We start from the raw sequence: 17,012 nt of genomic DNA, 5'->3' as shown, positions 1-17,012 counted from the left end.
GGGCACGAGAGAAGAGACTGGACCCTGAAGAGCCCCGTCCCTTTGGGATGAGCACCCTGAGAGCTGCCGGGATGTCACCGAAATGCAAACAGCACACAAAAAAAAAAAACATCTCACCCTGCTCCACCGAACCGCTCACACTCCGAACTCGGTTTGAGCGACACCTCTTAAAAGCTGCAGGGTTAAAAAAAAAAAAAAAACAACAAAAAAAAAACCGGCTAAGACCGTATCCCCATTATCCCGGGCTGTGGGGATGTAAAACAGCGGAGAGCGGGGGAGGGCATGCAGCAGCGCAGGGCAGCAGGGCCGTGTCAGATCTGTTCCCACGCTGCAGGTGCTCCGGGCGGGGCCGAAGGAGGGACCGGGAGGAGAGATCGGGAGGAGGGACCGGGAGGAGGGACCGGGAGGAGGGACCGGGAGCGCCGGCACCGCCCCGGAAGCGGCCGGGAAGGAAGGCGGCGGGTCTGCCATGGGCCGGGCAGTGACAGTGGCCACCTGCGCCCTCAACCAGTGGGCTCTGGACTTTGAGGGCAACCTGGAGAGGATTGTCAGAAGTGAGTGAGGTGGTGGTGGCGGCGGCAGCATCTGCCGAGCTCCCTGGCTGCCCTCAGGAACCTTCCCTCTCTCCCTGCTTCCCTCCCTCCCTTCCTTCCTTCGCCCCTTCCTTCCCTCCATTCCTTTCCTTCCCTCCCCGCCTCCCCCGAGTTTCCCGTGCCTGTCCTGGAGCCCCGGGCAGGGCCGGGCTTTACCCCCCCCGCTCTTCCAGGTATCGCCGTCGCCAGGAGCAAAGGAGCGCGGTACCGGCTCGGCCCAGAGCTCGAGATCTGGTAAGAGCGCTTTGTGGGCTCGTTTGTGAAAAAACAGAGTAGGAAAACCAGCCCCGCAGCCCCGCAGTGCCCAAAGCTTAGTAAATACTTCAAGCGTGCGGCTGTCGGCGCTGAGAAAAGCGCTGTAGTTGCGAGCGCAGGATTGGTTTGGCTTGGAAACCTGACCGGTACCGGTGACTTTTTTAACCTGTTTCGGCGAGTTTCCCTTCAGAGAAAATGTGGCGCTTTGAATTCTGCCTGAATGCTGCCCTTGTAAGGAATGTCGTGGGGCGATACAAAACGCCAGGGAGTTTTAAATGCTGTCAGTAGGGATGATGCTGGCAGCACTCCTTCCTCATTTTCTGTATAAATTACCTGTGTGGGTGAAATGTTCACAGTCTGAAGTAGTTCTGGTTCTTCACCTCCGGTGCTGATTTGGCTGAATTTTTGATTTCTTAATGTTTTTGTATGCAGTGGTTACGGCTGCTCGGATCACTATTATGAGTCTGACACACTCCTGCATTCCTTTCAAGTTCTGCAAAAGCTTTTGGAGTCTCCAGCTACTCAAGATATTATCTGTGATGTGGGAATGTAAGTTTTGGGGTTTTTTTGTGTACATGTGATAAAGGGGTAGGTCTTCAGGGAATGCTGCCTCTGCCGTGTTTCTGGATAGCGAGGGCTCTGCACCAAACTTTCAAATGCATCTTAGGAACTGCACTACTTTCCCTCTTAATTACCATGACTAGGACTGCAACATGTGAAACAGTTTCTGAAAGATAATCCTTTTAAAGATTTCGGGTGGTTGAGCCCTTCAGGAGACAAATAGGATATTTGTTATTTATTTGGAACCTTAACAGCTGGGCCCTATTGCCACAGCTCAGATTTTGTGTTGGATGTAACACCAAGGGCTTTATAAATTGACTGTCTTTTAGGAATGTTGGGGCTAAGGTGACTTGCTTTGACTGACAGACATCTTTAAGCAACCTAAGTGTGTGTCAAAATCACCGAAACCATTGTAAGTCATGTGCTGACAGTAACCAGTGATAAATTATAACTGTAAAATTAACGTGTACACCGAGGTGTTAGTATTGATTTAAATGTGTAACTGGTTTTGAACTGGGCTGATGGTATCATGGGAAGTCAGGTTTGACTAAATAAGTTGGCCCAGCCAAGGGGGTTCTTCTGGTCTGCTCGTGTTCCTAAGGCATGCCACTGCCTTAGGTAGTAGTTGTCATATCTGAGACTGACAGGATAGTCAGTAACTCTGATTTTTTTTTCAAACAATTACTTGAATTAAAAAATTAGAAGCTAAAACTTGATATATTGTTTTGCTTAATTCCTTTTAGTGAGGTCCTAAAAATAGGTTTTGTGCAGTGAAGTAGATTCTGTAGCTTTTATAATTTCATTTAATGAGCTTAAACTGCTTCTTCTTTTCACAGGCCTGTTCTGCACAGAAATGTTCGCTACAACTGTCGGGTGATCTTTCTAAACAAGTAAGTTTTTTACATGTTTTGTGAGATAACACATTAATGTATCCTTTCAGACAGCTATTTGGCCTTCAAGAAGGATTCTTCAGTGCTATGTAGACTGATGGACTGTATCTACTAAATTTTGAGAGAGAATTAATGGTTTTCACTGTCTCTTTTTTTTTTTTCTGGATTTGTAGAAACTAAATTCTCACTGGTTCTTGAAAGACTTAAAAAAAACCCCTTGAGTCTGCAAACAGAAACTTGAAAAGTGTTTGCATGTAGTAATTGTTCGGTGTACATCATAATAGGAAAAAAAAAAAAGAGTTGATCTCAACCAGTGTTCATATATAGCCTCGTTTGGCTGTACATCAGGTCTTAACTTGCCCTTCCTGTTTTGTTTTGTGATTTAAGGAAAATTCTTCTGATCAGACCAAAAATAGCATTGGCAAATGCAGGAAACTACAGAGAACTCAGGTGGTTCACCCCGTGGAGCAAAGCAAGGTATGCTGGTGACTGTTAAAACTGTGTTTAAAAACACAGCTGTTTGAAGCTGCAGCAGCAGCATTGAAATCTCTGCAGCAAATAATGATCTGTTTTTTATAGGTCTAGTTTCTAGCTAGGATGGAGCATTGTTTACCATGCATTTCTGAAGCAAAGAGCTATAAGTTGCAAGCTTATAATCTTAACATTTCTGATTTATTTAATTGCATTAAATATTTTTTATTTTTAATTTTTTTTTATTTTTTATTTAAGAATCTTTTTATTATTTAAATATCTTTTTTTATTTTTAAACACATGGAGCCCTGTACAACTTCAGTACAGTTTCTTTAGTCAGTGTTAAAAAGTACCAGAATGTGGAGATGAGAGTAAGTTTTTATGCTGTGATTTACATAGTGCATTCACAATCTATAAACTTGCTTTAGGCACGTGGAGGAATATTTTCTACCCAGGATAATTCAGGAAGTGACTGGACAGGTAAGCTGCTTTCTTTTAACTTTAGTGTCTCCCACATTCAGCAATTAAAAACTGCAGCACATCAAATTCTGCTGCCAGTCGTGTTGCAGATTCATAGGTTTCAGTGGTAGTTCTCAGTTACATTTAATGAGAGCATAATTTAACCTTTTGTACGTTAGTAGATGGCAGCAAAGCAAGCAAATTTAAAATCTGCCTCAGTTATTTGTGTGTACAGGACCTTGATTCTCTTATTTTGCACAATTCTGGTACTGCATTTATCTGTGCTTGAGACTGGAATTGGGTATGTGTTTTTAAGTAAAAGAAATAAAACTAAAAATATCATTTGGCCTTCTTGATTCAGAAGGATCTAAAACTTATGGTATTTTCCACTTAAGCAGGAGTGTGATTCACAGTGTGAAACAGTCTCTGTTTTGTAGATAGAAGCAAAGCACTGGATCTGGATACTACTGAAATTTCAACATAAAATTCCAGTCAATCCAGAAATTTGCAATTTAGAGCTTTTTTTTTTTTTAAACTTGGTACAAAAAGAAGGAAGGTGTAATGTGATTGATATTGTGTCACTCATTTCGCATGAGTGAGTATTCCATTTTTATATTTTTTTAAGAGTTGTAGTTAACTTTTTGAATTGAATAGATTCTTCTATTACATATGTATAAGGATGTTCTTGTTTCTTCCCAGGAAACTGTTCCTTTTGGGGATGCAGTGCTAGCAACCAAAGATACCTGCCTAGGGGCAGAAATGTGTGAAGAACTCTGGACACCAAATAGGTAAAGGGGGAAAAGGAAATGAAAAATAAACTGAAACATACCCTAGGCCTACCTGAAATAAATGTTTGAAAAGACCTGCTTATTATTCTTCTATGTAATTTATGTTTCAGAAAGTGACAGTAAGCTAAAATATAATTAGGAGCAATAAATACATATTGGACAAGATCTCACTAGGCTCAATGCAGGATGGCCAAGAAATGTGGGTGGTTAAGGTAAATTAATTAGAAACAGAAGGTAGGAGAGAGATACAAGAAGAACCAGAATGAAAGAAGTGACCTGAGGAAACAAATGACAGATAAACTACAGTGCTGACAATCCAGACACTGTTCAGCTTTTAGCTCAGCCTGAGGCTGAAATGTCCTCTCTGGATCCGTCTCTGTAACTTGATCGAGGCTCAAAGGTATTTTGTATCAATTTTTAGTATGGATTTTGTCCAGCAATCATAACTTTGTATTATTCCTACTCACTGTACATAGTCTCAGAATTTTGAGATTATTATTAAGTCTTTTAATTACTTTATTCCTGTTAGCTTTGGGTTTGACCAACTTCTCTAAGCCACTCCTCTTAACAAGACAAATTGAGCTCTCTTCTATTTGACAAGGCAGAGCACAGGCTTCTAGGCAACATCACTTTGAGATGTCTCACTTTCCTTAAAAATTTAGCTGTTAGCTTAGTCCTGGCTGCTTTCTTTTTTAACCAGCATCACACAGTGCAAAAAGAAGCAACAAAAAGTCACTAAGGAAAAGCAAAGCCTATTAACCTAAATAATATTTCCTGTTATTATTTTAGTTCCTGTTACAATTTAAAGTTCTTCCTAATGACAAAGAAGATCCCTTTCACAAAGAGGTGGAGTAGAGATGTGGCACCATGAAAGCTGTTTACAAAATAAACAAAATGTTCCTGATGTATTTCCAAATCTCACATTAATTTCCTTGTAACTGCAGAAAGTGTGGTTTGTCAAAAATGTGATTTTTTTTTTTTTTAAGTATTCCTTCTTAGGACATTGTCAAAAAAAAAAAAAGCAGCAAAAAAATCTCCTTTTTGTGGTTCTGTTTTTGGATTTACTGAGAGACAAGGAAAATGGTCCCACAACTGACCTTGCCCTGTATATCCACGTTGCTTTGACAGCCCTCATATTGACATGGGACTCGATGGTGTGGAAATCTTCACCAACTCTTCTGGGAGTCACCACGTGCTGCGAAAGGCTCACACCCGAGTGGATTTAGTGAATTCTGCCACAGCAAAGGTATGAATTTTAATATCCAAAAAAGGTTATGCACCTCTTTTTTTCTTTTTTTTTTTTTTTTTTTTAGAACAGTCTCCTCTCCTATGGCAGGACACAGAAAGAGTGTGGGGGCCCTGAGAGTCAACATATATAAATCATCCAAAATTCTCTTTCATTTCCTGAAAATGACGGTTTTCCCAATTTTCATTCACATAGCAACGTTGTGTTGGGGAAATATCATTAACTGTATCAGGAAGGGGAAATAAAAATCAGTGTTTAAACTCAGCCTTAATTTTTCCTCTGTTATTAAAAAAATATTTTTCTACTTCAGAGGTTTTGTTTGTTTTAAAGAAAAGAAGACATTAAGTAATTGGACTCTAATCCTATCTGATAGTGATGGGGACAAAAATAAAGCAATGATTGTACATTACACTGTGAAAAATGTGCAGCTGCTTGGTCATTGTAATTTAACAGGCTTTGGTTGTATTTAACAGTATCTGCTCTGTCCTCAGATATCCAAACACAGCCTCTGTCATCATCTTCCTGCTTTTCTTAATCTCAGTTTGAACTTAGAATTTCAGTTTGGAAGTTCTGCCCTCTCTATTCGGGCTATTCTTGCCACTAATAAAAGACTTTCAACTCTGTGAGAGGGACAGAACTCACTCACTGCATTTACTCCATGTCATTACTTGTTTCTGTCATGTATGTCACATGCAAAGTACCTTTGCAAAAGACAAGGGAGAGCCCCAGCCTTAAATCATTTATAGGGTACAAAGAAGATTGTAAGAAGGGCAGGAACAGAGATAACATTTTGTCTTTTAACATCCTGTCAGGTGCTGTGTTCTGAACAGCATTCTTCCTTTTTTCCTGTGTGTTTGTGTCCTTCCCAGAATGGTGGAATATACATTTTCGCAAACCAGAAGGGCTGTGATGGTGACCGTCTGTATTACGATGGCTGTGCCATGATTTCCATGAATGGAGAAACAGTTGCACAAGGATCCCAGTTCTCACTGGATGATGTGGTAATATATTCACTCCAGAGCTGCTAGTTACAGCTGAAATCAGTAAGGCTACATTGATGCTCAACACATGGTGAACACTCAGTGTTCCAGACATTCCAGGCACTAGGTCCTGGTCCCTAGACTGAAAAATGATGTATTTTAACTATGCTATTCAACTGGATTCAAGCTTTTTTCTTAGTCAGATTGCCCAGATCTGATCTGCAGTAGCTCTCCTGCTTTTGTGAGGGAGGAAGAGCTGTCACAGTGGAAGAACTTCATGAAAATGTTTTTGTGTGCAATCACCAGGTGGGGGAGAGACCCTGTTAACTTACAGTCCCTTCTCTAAAGAAAAAAAGGGCAAGGGTTGCAATGTTCTAATTATAACCCAGTTTTGAGACAAAAGGTTTCATAGGTTGAGCTTTACTTCAGAAAACACCTTCTCAGTAGATTTGTCACCAAAATTACAGGTTTCCTCACATTATGTGTCAAATCCATCTCTTTCCCCAGTGTACTTCTTGCCTTGTCTTTTGCCACAGCTTTCTGCTGAACCTTTTGTTCAGCCATGTGACAAGAGCCATAAATTTGTTATGGTTTGTGGGTGGGTTGGTCCTGCTCCCTCTTTAATCCAAGGAATTCTGCTGAGCCAGAGATGACCCGTGGAGTGAGCATAAAAATCCGTACGGAAAATTTCCCCGACTTTTTTTTGTTATAGTCCTGGCCTGCCAAGCATTGTTTATGTGTTTGTGTGGAAGGATCTGACATTGAAAGCCTTTCCACAGGAGGTGCTGGTTGCCACTCTGGACTTGGAGGATGTCCGAAGTTACAGAGCAGAGATTTCATCCCGTAACCTGGCGGTAAGAATCCTTTAGGGAGGTTGTGTTGGTAAACTCTGCCAAGTTTGAATAGTTACTGAATTTAAAAAGTATTTGCATGTCCTGATTTTTCACAATGTTCTATGGATCTGATGTTTTATGGGTATATGTTGCTTTAAAATTGATATCTTACGGATTCTTCTGTACTGTTGCTTAGGCAAGTAAAGCAAATCCTTATCCCAGGGTGAAAGTGAATTTTGCTCTGTCATGTCCTGATGATGTAGCTGTGCCTACCTGTATGCCAATCCAGTGGAGATATCATAGTCCTGAGGAGGAGATCAGGTAAACATACACTGAATCTGTTGCATGAAAATTATTTTGATTAAAAACAAAACAGAACAGAAAAACCAACCGAAAGTCAAACAAACCAAAGAAAGATATAATCATAAGATGTTACTTAGATTTAAGTAAAGAAAGTGTCTCATTGGAAGACCACAGGAAATATGTTGACTTGCTTAGGTGTTATTGCACAACCCTCTTGGAATAATCATGTTCTGTAATTTCAGCCTTGGACCTGCATGTTGGCTTTGGGACTATTTAAGGCGCAGCAAACAGGTAAAATAATTGGGTTTGTTCTTTGCCTTGGTTACACATCATCTTCTGTGCCACAGGGACAGGGCACATTGCAATCCTGTGCAGCTGGGAATGCAAGGGGATGTTAGTCCAAGGTTCAAGGTTAGAGTTTTTCACTGGTAGCTCATTCAGACTTAAAAACTGTATTCCAAATGTGACTTCGGTGTGCTCTTTGCACCTTTCCCTTAGAAATCGTGCTTTTCTTTGCAAGTCAAGCTTACCTAACAAAGGGGATTTCTTCTTACTGTTTTTCAGTAAGGAAAATATTGGAATGGTATAATGGAGATGTGTAAAATAAGCAGAGTGATGTCAACTCATAATTCAGTTTAATAGTAAAGTATATATGAAAAAGTAATCATTTTTATTAGCTCTTCTTTCTTACTAGAGGGTAAAGACTTACTGGAAGTTTTTCTGGCCAAAGGATTTACACTGACTACTTGTTTGATTGTCCAGTTGAGGAGAGCTTATTTTGCTTTTCCCCAGTAGAATATAAGCAACTTGAACAATGCACCTGTCATTCTTTTACTACGAGATGTGTTTCTAAATGGTACAATATTTTTTTTTTCTGATTTTGCTACATGGAACATCTTCCTTGCTCTATTTTCAAGGCAGGATTTCTCCTACCTCTTAGTGGTGGAATTGACAGCTCTGCTACAGCCTGCATAGTATATTCCATGTGTCACCAGGTTTGCCTGGCAGTCAAGAATGGAAGTAAGTAGGTCTGTGTGTCTGGCCAGCCATGCTTAATAATGGTTACAGACAAGTTAATATTATCTGGGTGTAGTAGATGCAAGAGGTCATTGTTGGCAGACTCCTTCGCAGTTTTTCCAGTGGAGTCCTTTGCATCTCCTCTGAAATTCCAAGCAATTCAGATTTTTTGAATTAGCTTAGTAGTTTTCATTTTGGGTTTTAAGAATTGGATGTGGAACTCAGACTTGTTTCTGTCTGGAGTATTGTTCGTTGCTGATGTAGTTTTGAGATTTCAGTTTATCCTGAAAGTTTTCTCCTTCTGTTAAAATCAGCACTACAAAACATGGTTAGGCATGGTTCAAGCTCTAAAACTGGCTTTAAATAGACTTTTTGCATTTAACTAAGCCTTTGTACATATTGGGTTATGTTTTCTATGAAGATTCTTTAACAGATCAAAAGGATTTAATATTTCCATGTCCAAAATCAGAAGCAAACCCTGTAATTCTTTTATTTGATACCTGAAATTTTGTGGGGGGAGTTAGACGATGGAATCATCTTATTTGGTGTGAAGCTTAACTGGAATACAAGGAGTGTACAAGGTATTTGCACATCCTGGGTAGCAGGAGTGCAACAATTTGCCCTCTGGTTGTGTTGCTTTGCCCTGCCCTCAGATGCAGATGTGCTGGCTGATGCCCGAAGGATTGTCCACGACGAGACCTACATCCCTGAGGATCCTCGGGAATTCTGCAAGCGTGTCTTTACCACGTGCTACATGGCCAGTGAGAATTCCTCCCAGGACACCTGCAACAGGGCAAAACTTCTGGCTGAGCAAATAGGCAGGTACAAGCTGGGGGGAAAAAAAAAAAACCCAACACGTGTTCTGGCAAAGACTTTCATCTCAAACTTGCAAATTCTAAGATGGGAAAAAATAAGAGGAATAGGAGGTGTGTTAAGTAGGATTACTACAGATATTATTTAAGTGTTGACGTGAGGCAAACTTAGAAGTGTTTGGCAAAGCACAGCCTCTGGAAAGTGTTATTCTTTCCTAAATTTCTTCCTACCAGATCTGGCAGCCTTAAAACATCACATGATGGGTGGGTTTTTTTGCTTTTTAATGCTATTTTATGTAGCCAGCCTGTGCTGGTTGAGTCACTTCTGCTTGAATTCTTCTCAGCTATCACATCAACCTGAACATAGATGTGGCTGTGAAAGCTGTTGTGGGAATTTTCAGCATGGTGACAGGTCGAACTCCCCGATTTTCTGTCTACGGAGGGAGCAGCAGAGAAAGCTTAGCACTGCAGAATGTGCAGGTGTGTGGAGGCTGAATCAGGTCAGACCCTCTTGGTTGTGGTTTTTTTATTTTTAGAGTACAAAATGGTAAAATACCAACCTGAACTTGTGTTGTGTCCCTGAAGATTCATGGGCTTCCCAGTAAATAAATGCTTGTCTGCAGCAGAAATCTACAGTCTCACATAATTCAGGAGACCAGTTGTTTATGACTTCTGCAGGAGGGTCAGGAAGGAAGAGTACCTGCCTGTATCCCATCAACAGCACTGGTCTAGGTGCCTTTTAGAAAAGCATCCCAACAGACAGTTGCCAGGTCAGGAAAACAAGCAGCAAAGTATCTCAACAGGCAAGTCTGAGTCCAGCAGGATTGTGGTCAAGACTTAAAAATAGTGCTGCTGTACACTTTCCCCTGGTGAATGTTGGCAGCCTCTGAAAGCCTCTGAGGGAGATATCAAGCTTACCCATTTCAATTCCTAGATGTCCTCGGTTTTAGAAAGTAGAAGAGAATATTTTAATTTTTTTTTTCCTTTTTTTTAACATGAGGAGGTACTTCATCTTCATTAAGCTTATTTTGGCCTGTTCTAAGAAGCTTCCAATCCAACCAGCAACTCTGCTTTAATTCTGGCTCAGTGTTGGTCATCCTGTTTGGTAGTTTTCTGTCAGTTTGAGGACTTGATCTTTCTCCCCTCTATTACTGGAGAAATCCAGCTGTCTCCTCTGGAAGCAAACATTGGATCTTTTATCAGCTCTTTGGATAGGCTTTAGTCACAGTGTCATGAATTGCCTAACACCACAGCTGTGGCTGGAGCTGGAGGCTGAATCCCAGGTTGGTTTGGTATTATTACCATCCTTGGAAAAAGCTGAATTTCAGAATGGGGACAAAAAAGCAAAGTGAATTTGTCACAAATGTCACATATTTGAATAAAGGGATTTATTTACTCGGTAAAAGGGGGTGGTAGACAGATGGTTTATCTGCACACTTCATCCCTTGTGGATCCTTGTAGGAGGTGGAAAATGGCAACTGCTCCCCATTCTGCAGTTCAGAGCAGAACAAACTTGCTCAGTCATGGAAGTCTGTGGCAGTAGCAGATACTGAACCTGGCTTTACTAAGTGTGTTCAGCATCTTCTCCACAAGACCGCTGTTCATGCAGTAACACCCCTCACATTTTGTTCTTTATGGGGGTTTTTTTAGGGAATTGATTAATAAAAGTAACTGGGTAGAATTTACTCTGCTTTGTAAACTTGATTTCTCTTTCATTTTGCTTTGCAGGCTAGAATAAGAATGGTCCTTGCCTACCTGTTTGCTCAGCTGACACTGTGGGCTCGTGGGATGCCAGGGGGACTGCTCGTGCTGGGATCTGCCAATGTGGATGAAAGGTGGGTGAAAATTAGAAATCTAAACCCAGGTCACTGCATTTCCTGGCAACTCTACCAAATCCCAGTGTAGGTTATTACTCAGAAGAGGCAAAAAACCTAAAAATATACTGATGACAGTGAAATAGTAGAATCAGCCTGAATGGAAAATTGTTTGTTTTTCAGAAGTTTAGCCAAAGTATTGCTATAGCTTTCCAATAATATGCTGTTTTCAGTGGAGGTTACCCTGTGCATTCACTAGGTTAACTTCCCAATTTGTGGCATTTTCAATTACTGGATTAGGAATTTAGGTGTGAACTTTGAGTTGAAAAAGAGATTTCAAAATCTGGAGTTATTATTTGAAGATTAAAGCAATCCCTGTAGGACTGTGGGATTGTTAACCTCTAAAGCTGTGAGAGTACTGTGTGCTGGTTCTGTGGGTGTTTTGGGATTTATTTTGTTGATTGGTCAGCGTGGTATTTCAGTTGTTTTGCCTCAGATATATTGCCTTAGCGTGGGCAGTTTGGTAATGCTTCATAACTGTTTAAAATATCTTCTGCAGGCAGTTCCATGGCTTTAGGATAGCCCTGTTGCAGCTGAACATGTTTGCCCTTTAGGTATAAATACGTTAACAATGTGCAGTCTGTTCCTCCCTTTCTTTCTTCAACATATAAATTCCTATTTATATGGTATAAATTATTACATGTTATACTACAGCTACATTATTATTTTCAATGCCAATATAAAATTCCCTCTCTGGCCCAGTCTCCGGGGTTACCTGACCAAGTACGATTGCTCCAGCGCTGACATCAATCCCATTGGTGGCATCAGCAAGACTGATTTGAAGAACTTCATCCAGTATTGCATTGAAAACTTCCAGCTCACAGCCCTCAGAAGGTGAGCAGTGGTTCCCTGGCTGTGTTTGTCTGCAGCTTATTTTGGGCTTTATGCTTTGGGTTTCTCTGCCACCAGAGCTAAGCTGCAGTAATACTTCCAGGGCTAACCAAGTATTCTGCACATCTCTCTGTTCTGAAATGTGTGGGCTTGCACAACCCTGTGCGAGTATTTGTGGTGTTAATGCCACTGAAGGACCTGTTTGAACCAGATGCTTTGTTTATTAGACCTGGACTAGCTTGCAGGTACCACTTCTTTAGTTATTTAGTCCTTTAGCAGCTTATGCCCTGAAAAAGTTCTGAATAAAGCATTTGATTTTTTTTTTTTTTAACAAACCAGACTGTTTTGTTAACTGACACTCATAGGACTGGATAGAATTCATGTTTTTCCTTTTACCTTTTCCTTACAGTATCATGTCAGCTCCACCCACTGCAGAGTTAGAGCCCCTGGTGGATGGACAAGTGGCTCAAACTGATGAGGTAATTAATTGCTCCATAAAACTATTAATTATCGTTTCCATAGTTAAGATTTTCAGTGACTTTCTGTGTTTGTGTTTTCAGGCAGATATGGGGATGACATATGCAGAGCTCTCCATCTATGGCAAATTAAGAAAAATTGCAAAGGCTGGACCATACAGTATGTTCTGCAAGCTGATTAATATGTGGAAGGAAATTTGTACTCCAAGAGAGGTAATATACCAAAAGTAACAACAACAAAAAAATAAAAATAATGTGTTTTTGCTGAAATAGAGTATGTTTGGAGAAAGGTCAAGTTCTTTTTAACTGAAAGGGATATTTTCATTATTTTGTGTAGTAGAATATGCTGGAAGAGCTGGTCTGCATCTCTTAAATGGAGCTTGTTGTCTGTTGCAAATTGTTAAAACAGTAATTGGGTAATTTGAAAATAATTGCTTCAGAACTACACCTTCAAGGGAGAATTGTTCTCTGAAATATAGATGGCCAACTAGTCTTGAAGCCTTTGGTTATGTGTTCTGAGACCCAAAAATGGCTCTTGCTCTGGAAGAATATCTACACTGTGTAATGGTAGAACACACTCATACTCTTCTCCTCTAAATCTTTTAAATACTGAGAAACTTCATCTGATTAAGGGCTATATTCTTTGTACACCAGGTGGCATCCAAGGTCAAGCATTTCTTCAGGATGTATTCAGTTAACAGGCATAAAATGACCACCCTCACTCCTTCCTACCACGCTGAAAACTACAGCCCTGACGACAACAGGTTTGACCTGAGGCCTTTCCTTTACAACACCACGTGGTCCTGGCAGTTCAGGTGTATAGACAAACAGGTAAATGCCCTCTTATTCTTGCATGGTTTTGTATCTGAAGTCCTCACAGTGGGTTGAGCCTGGTTCCAGTGAATCTCCAGCACAAGACCACTAGCATTTAGGGCAATTTAGTTACCACAGAAATAACTGTGATTGTTGTTTTCACGTAACTGCGAGGCCAAGAGTCCTCTGGTTTCAGTGTAGGCTGTTTGGTTTGTTCTTTTTTTTTTTTTTAATTGCCATAATGCTATGAAAACAAGAAAAAACAAGAATATATGTACTGAGGCCAGGAACTAATAAGTGTACCCAAACTCATGGAGTCTTGTGCTAATCAGGACAACAAGCTTATGTGTTTCACTTTGAGTTCAGGACCTGTCTGAAGGGATCTGTCTAATTGCAGAATTAAGACTTGACCTACATCTGCGTGGGGAAAGCCAGTAAGAGGCAGCAATTCACTGTGAACGCTTTTCCCACCTGCTTCTGCAACAGTTGCTTTTTTAAACCTCACTTCAGTTGACTCACAAATGCATATTTGCTCAAACACAGCAGCAGTAATGGTACCATTCTTTGAGCACTGTGAGGTGTGGAAGGGCTCAGGCAATTACAAGAACCAAACTTTTTGTAGTTTTTAGCCACCCCTTCAAACTTTTTTTTAATGCCTCTTTTATGGCAAAAGTGCTGGGGTGAAGGATTTTAGCACCTTGAAGGTTTTTCTGCCAGAGATTTTACACCCCAGTTGCTTTTAAGAATATGTTTATGTATGTAATAAAATATTAATTCCTTCGTCTGTGAAATGCCAGACATGTTGTAATAGTGTTTTATTACCTTGAAACCTGGGATAAAAGCTACCATGGGCAGTACTTTATTGTAGGTCTGTATGGTGGGGTTTTTTTTTTCATCATTTTGGACTTTTTCCCACTGAAGTCCAGGACAAAAGTTCTTTTGGCCTCAGTGGGAGTCGGGTAAAATATTTTTGTAGGGTCTGGACCAAAATGTAATTATTTTATGCTTACAGTAAATGTGATTAAGATCTTTTAATGATGCAGGATCTTGTTACACTCTTTAACTAGATTTGTATGTAATAGCACTTGTGCTGGGCAAGGGTACTGGCCATTGCAGCTTATTCCTGAAAACTGGGAGTTGAGCCTGGGGAAGATTTTATTATACAGGCAACAGTAGCCTGGACTGATAAGAGTTCAGCAGTAACCTGAGCTGATAACTCACATAGCTTTTTGCAAGACTGGAAAATAATAACTTGTCCTATTCAAGAAAGGGAATGTGGTTTTCTCTTGTTGTGTGTGTTCAGCACAAATGTATTTCTGGACAGTCACTCTCTAGGACAATGTCTCACTGGGAGTTCTGCTCCTGGGACTTAATCTGCACTTAAGGTTTTTCTGGTGTAGTAACAAGCCTGTGAAAATAAGTCATAAACTTGACATAAACCCCACCTTTATTTAGGTAATGCCAGGTTTTCCTGTAGGAGAGTCACGTTACAGGTCGAGCTCATTTGTGAATGGAAACAGCTTGGAGTGCTAATGATGGAGAAATCCTTGGGATTTGTGGAAAGAGTTTTTCTGCTTTGGATGTTTGTAGTGTGGTCAAACCAGTTTAGTTATCTGCTCTTTTTAAGTGCAAAATTCCCTTTGTATTTGCTGCAGAAGGAACATGGGTAAGAGGAAGTTTAGATCAGAGTGTTTGCTGGGAATTGCTAGATATGCCCTTGGAGTCTTAATGTCATTCAGCTCTACCTGACTGAGGGTTCCACCCAGGGGGTGAACTTTCTGGTGGTTTAGAGCACCAGTAGCAGTGTCTGTAGCTTCTGCCTTGGAGTTGTGCCTGAAATAAAGGATTTGTGGTTAGAGCATGCACTTTTTGCAACTTCTAGATGCCAAAATGTTCATTGGGATTTCGATAGCTGGCTTAATTTGGAGGAACAGAAGACAAGGTTGCACATCCACCCCCAACGATCGGGTATCTGCAGGCTGCCTTCTGCTTTTTCCAGTGTTTACTGGTCATTCCACAATGACCAAAAGTTTTATCAACCTTCTAAAAACCTGATGTTTGTGTGTCTTTCACAACCAGTGGCAGATACTGATGGAGGAACATAAGAACAGGGAATTTATTATATGTCTCTCCCTCTATTTGGGGATTTGGGGAATGTGGAATAGAATTTTCTAGAGTTAGGGATAACATGGAGAACATTGTGTTTAGTTTGTGCTCTTGGTCTGTTCTCCCTGAGTTTGTAGAATCCTTTCTGAAACTATTTATATTGTTAGCCTTAACAACAGCTTAGCTTAATAAAGGTAATTCCTTAAGATTTAAGGACAGTGAAGGTCAGTTTTACAGAACTGTGTATGTGAGTATGAAAACCATTTCCTGTGGTCATGTTAATTATTCCGGGCTCTCTCTTAGGGGCAGGATTCCAGGTTTACAACCTGATCTGCTCTGACAGCTGTCACTGAAAGGGGCAGTCTTGCCTGCCTCCCTGTTTTCTCCCAGCTTCTGAGATGGCTTTGGTGCCTGTCCCACTCCTTGGGCAGCCAAATGAAGTCACCAAAGTGACAAAAAACTGGGAAGTGATGGGAGCAGGCAGCCAAAGGGAGGGGTGGGTGGGAAGAAAGCTTGACCTTTTAACTGCAACTAACACCCTGTTCAGCTCAGCTGTGCCCTAGAGGGTGTCCCACTGTTGGTTCCTGGTAAATCTGGGCTCCACACTGTTTTGTGATGGAAGTCTGAAAAGACAGGAGACATTAAATGCAAGCTCATTTTTACTGTTGAATTGGTTTCCTTTTTTACTTGCAGGTATCCAAACTAGAAAAAAAGGACGGAATTTCTCCAGGTGAAGATATGGACTGATTTCATGTCTTGTTTAACTGTGGTAATTAATTTGCCAAGCAGAATGTTCCAAACTGGATTATACTGTGATAATGAGCAGCGATGACCCAAAAAATTGTTGAGTCTTTTTTTTTTTTTTTAATTGACTCCCTGGTTTATTCCCAATATACTTAAACTATAAATTGGCTAAGGAATCATTTATTAAGGATTTCCTTCAAATACTTAGTTTAAAATATTGGGATAAGCCCATCATAAATAAATAATAAATAAATGCAGGGTAGTCTTTTGTGAAAGTAAATGCACATACACACATGAAGTTTGGTTCTCATAACTTGGATATGATTTTTGAGTAACATTTAGCTGAAAGTAAAATTCTAACAGTTCTGGCATGTGCTGTTGAGGGCAAAAACTCATCTTACTTTGCAATAAACTTGTAATTTTGTCATGCTAATTGACTCGGTTCTTATTTTTCATGGTTTTTATTTATCTAACATTTGCTTTATAGACTGGTCCAGTGTTTTGAAAGATCACATAAAGTCTAATTCAGCAAGGTATTGGAAGCATGTCTACCTTGAAGCAGATGGGTCATCTCCTTGTTAGTGGGATCAAAATTAAGAGTTCAGCTTCTTGTTTTGTTTCACTATTGCAGAATGGAGTATAAACCCAGCTTCCTTTGAGCTCAATTCGTGTGTTACCCACCTTACACCTCCTGCTTGCCAAAGCTTAAATTTTAACTTCACTGATCTTTTAAATGTGTCCAGTGCCTGAGTCCCTTTTCTACCTTTTCATTTAATGTTTAGCTGTTTCTGTTTCTTTTTTAAAACTTGTTTTGAAAGGGGCAATTTTAAGAGGGGAAACTAGAAACGCATTTCTTAATGTTTGGCTGAACAACGCTCAAACAGCAGAAGAGCTTAGACCAAGTAAGACTTCTGTTAAAATGGTCCTGCATTGTGCTGGTGAGAAATGTCTGCTAAAGAG

General features: G+C 40.4%; 1 protein-coding gene across 2 annotated transcripts; it reads left to right on the top strand.

The window, feature by feature from the left end:
* Nucleotides 1–420: 420 nt before the first annotated feature.
* Nucleotides 421–16,485, top strand: NADSYN1 (NAD synthetase 1). 2 transcript variants are annotated; one of them, XM_027662225.1, is made up of 21 exons: nucleotides 421–554; nucleotides 767–827; nucleotides 1,281–1,397; nucleotides 2,246–2,299; nucleotides 2,687–2,776; nucleotides 3,199–3,250; nucleotides 3,929–4,017; nucleotides 5,146–5,263; nucleotides 6,133–6,264; nucleotides 7,023–7,097; nucleotides 7,273–7,397; nucleotides 7,622–7,670; nucleotides 8,297–8,399; nucleotides 9,050–9,218; nucleotides 9,553–9,688; nucleotides 10,937–11,043; nucleotides 11,785–11,916; nucleotides 12,323–12,392; nucleotides 12,474–12,602; nucleotides 13,044–13,220; nucleotides 16,002–16,485. In XM_027662225.1, the coding sequence occupies exons 1-21, from the start codon at nucleotides 470–472 to the stop codon at nucleotides 16,053–16,055; spliced, it is 2,124 nt and encodes a 707-aa protein (XP_027518026.1). In that variant the 5' UTR covers nucleotides 421–469; the 3' UTR covers nucleotides 16,056–16,485. The 2 variants fall into 2 exon arrangements, with proteins under 2 accessions (XP_027518026.1, XP_027518027.1); XM_027662226.1 differs by lacking the exon at nucleotides 1,281–1,397.
* Nucleotides 16,486–17,012: the final 527 nt, after the last annotated feature.

This window comes from Corapipo altera, unplaced genomic scaffold, assembly GCF_003945725.1.
Source record: "Corapipo altera isolate COAL_440 unplaced genomic scaffold, ASM394572v1 RXGC01000072.1, whole genome shotgun sequence".
NCBI lineage: Eukaryota > Metazoa > Chordata > Aves > Passeriformes > Pipridae > Corapipo > Corapipo altera.
This window is presented reverse-complemented; position numbering and strand designations above follow the sequence as displayed.

What these genes read in the sequence shown, in the direction of transcription:
- NADSYN1 (XM_027662225.1), top strand. Translation starts at nt 470, where the DNA reads ATGGGCCGGGCAGTGACAGTGGCCACCTGCGCCCTCAACCAGTGGGCT. An exon ending in TGAATTCTGCCACAGCAAAG is followed by an intron (nt 5,264 to 6,132) that starts GTATGAATTTTA and finishes TGTCCTTCCCAG; the next exon opens with AATGGTGGAATATACATTTT. An exon ending in ATTTAAGGCGCAGCAAACAG is followed by an intron (nt 7,671 to 8,296) that starts GTAAAATAATTG and finishes TCTATTTTCAAG; the next exon opens with GCAGGATTTCTCCTACCTCT.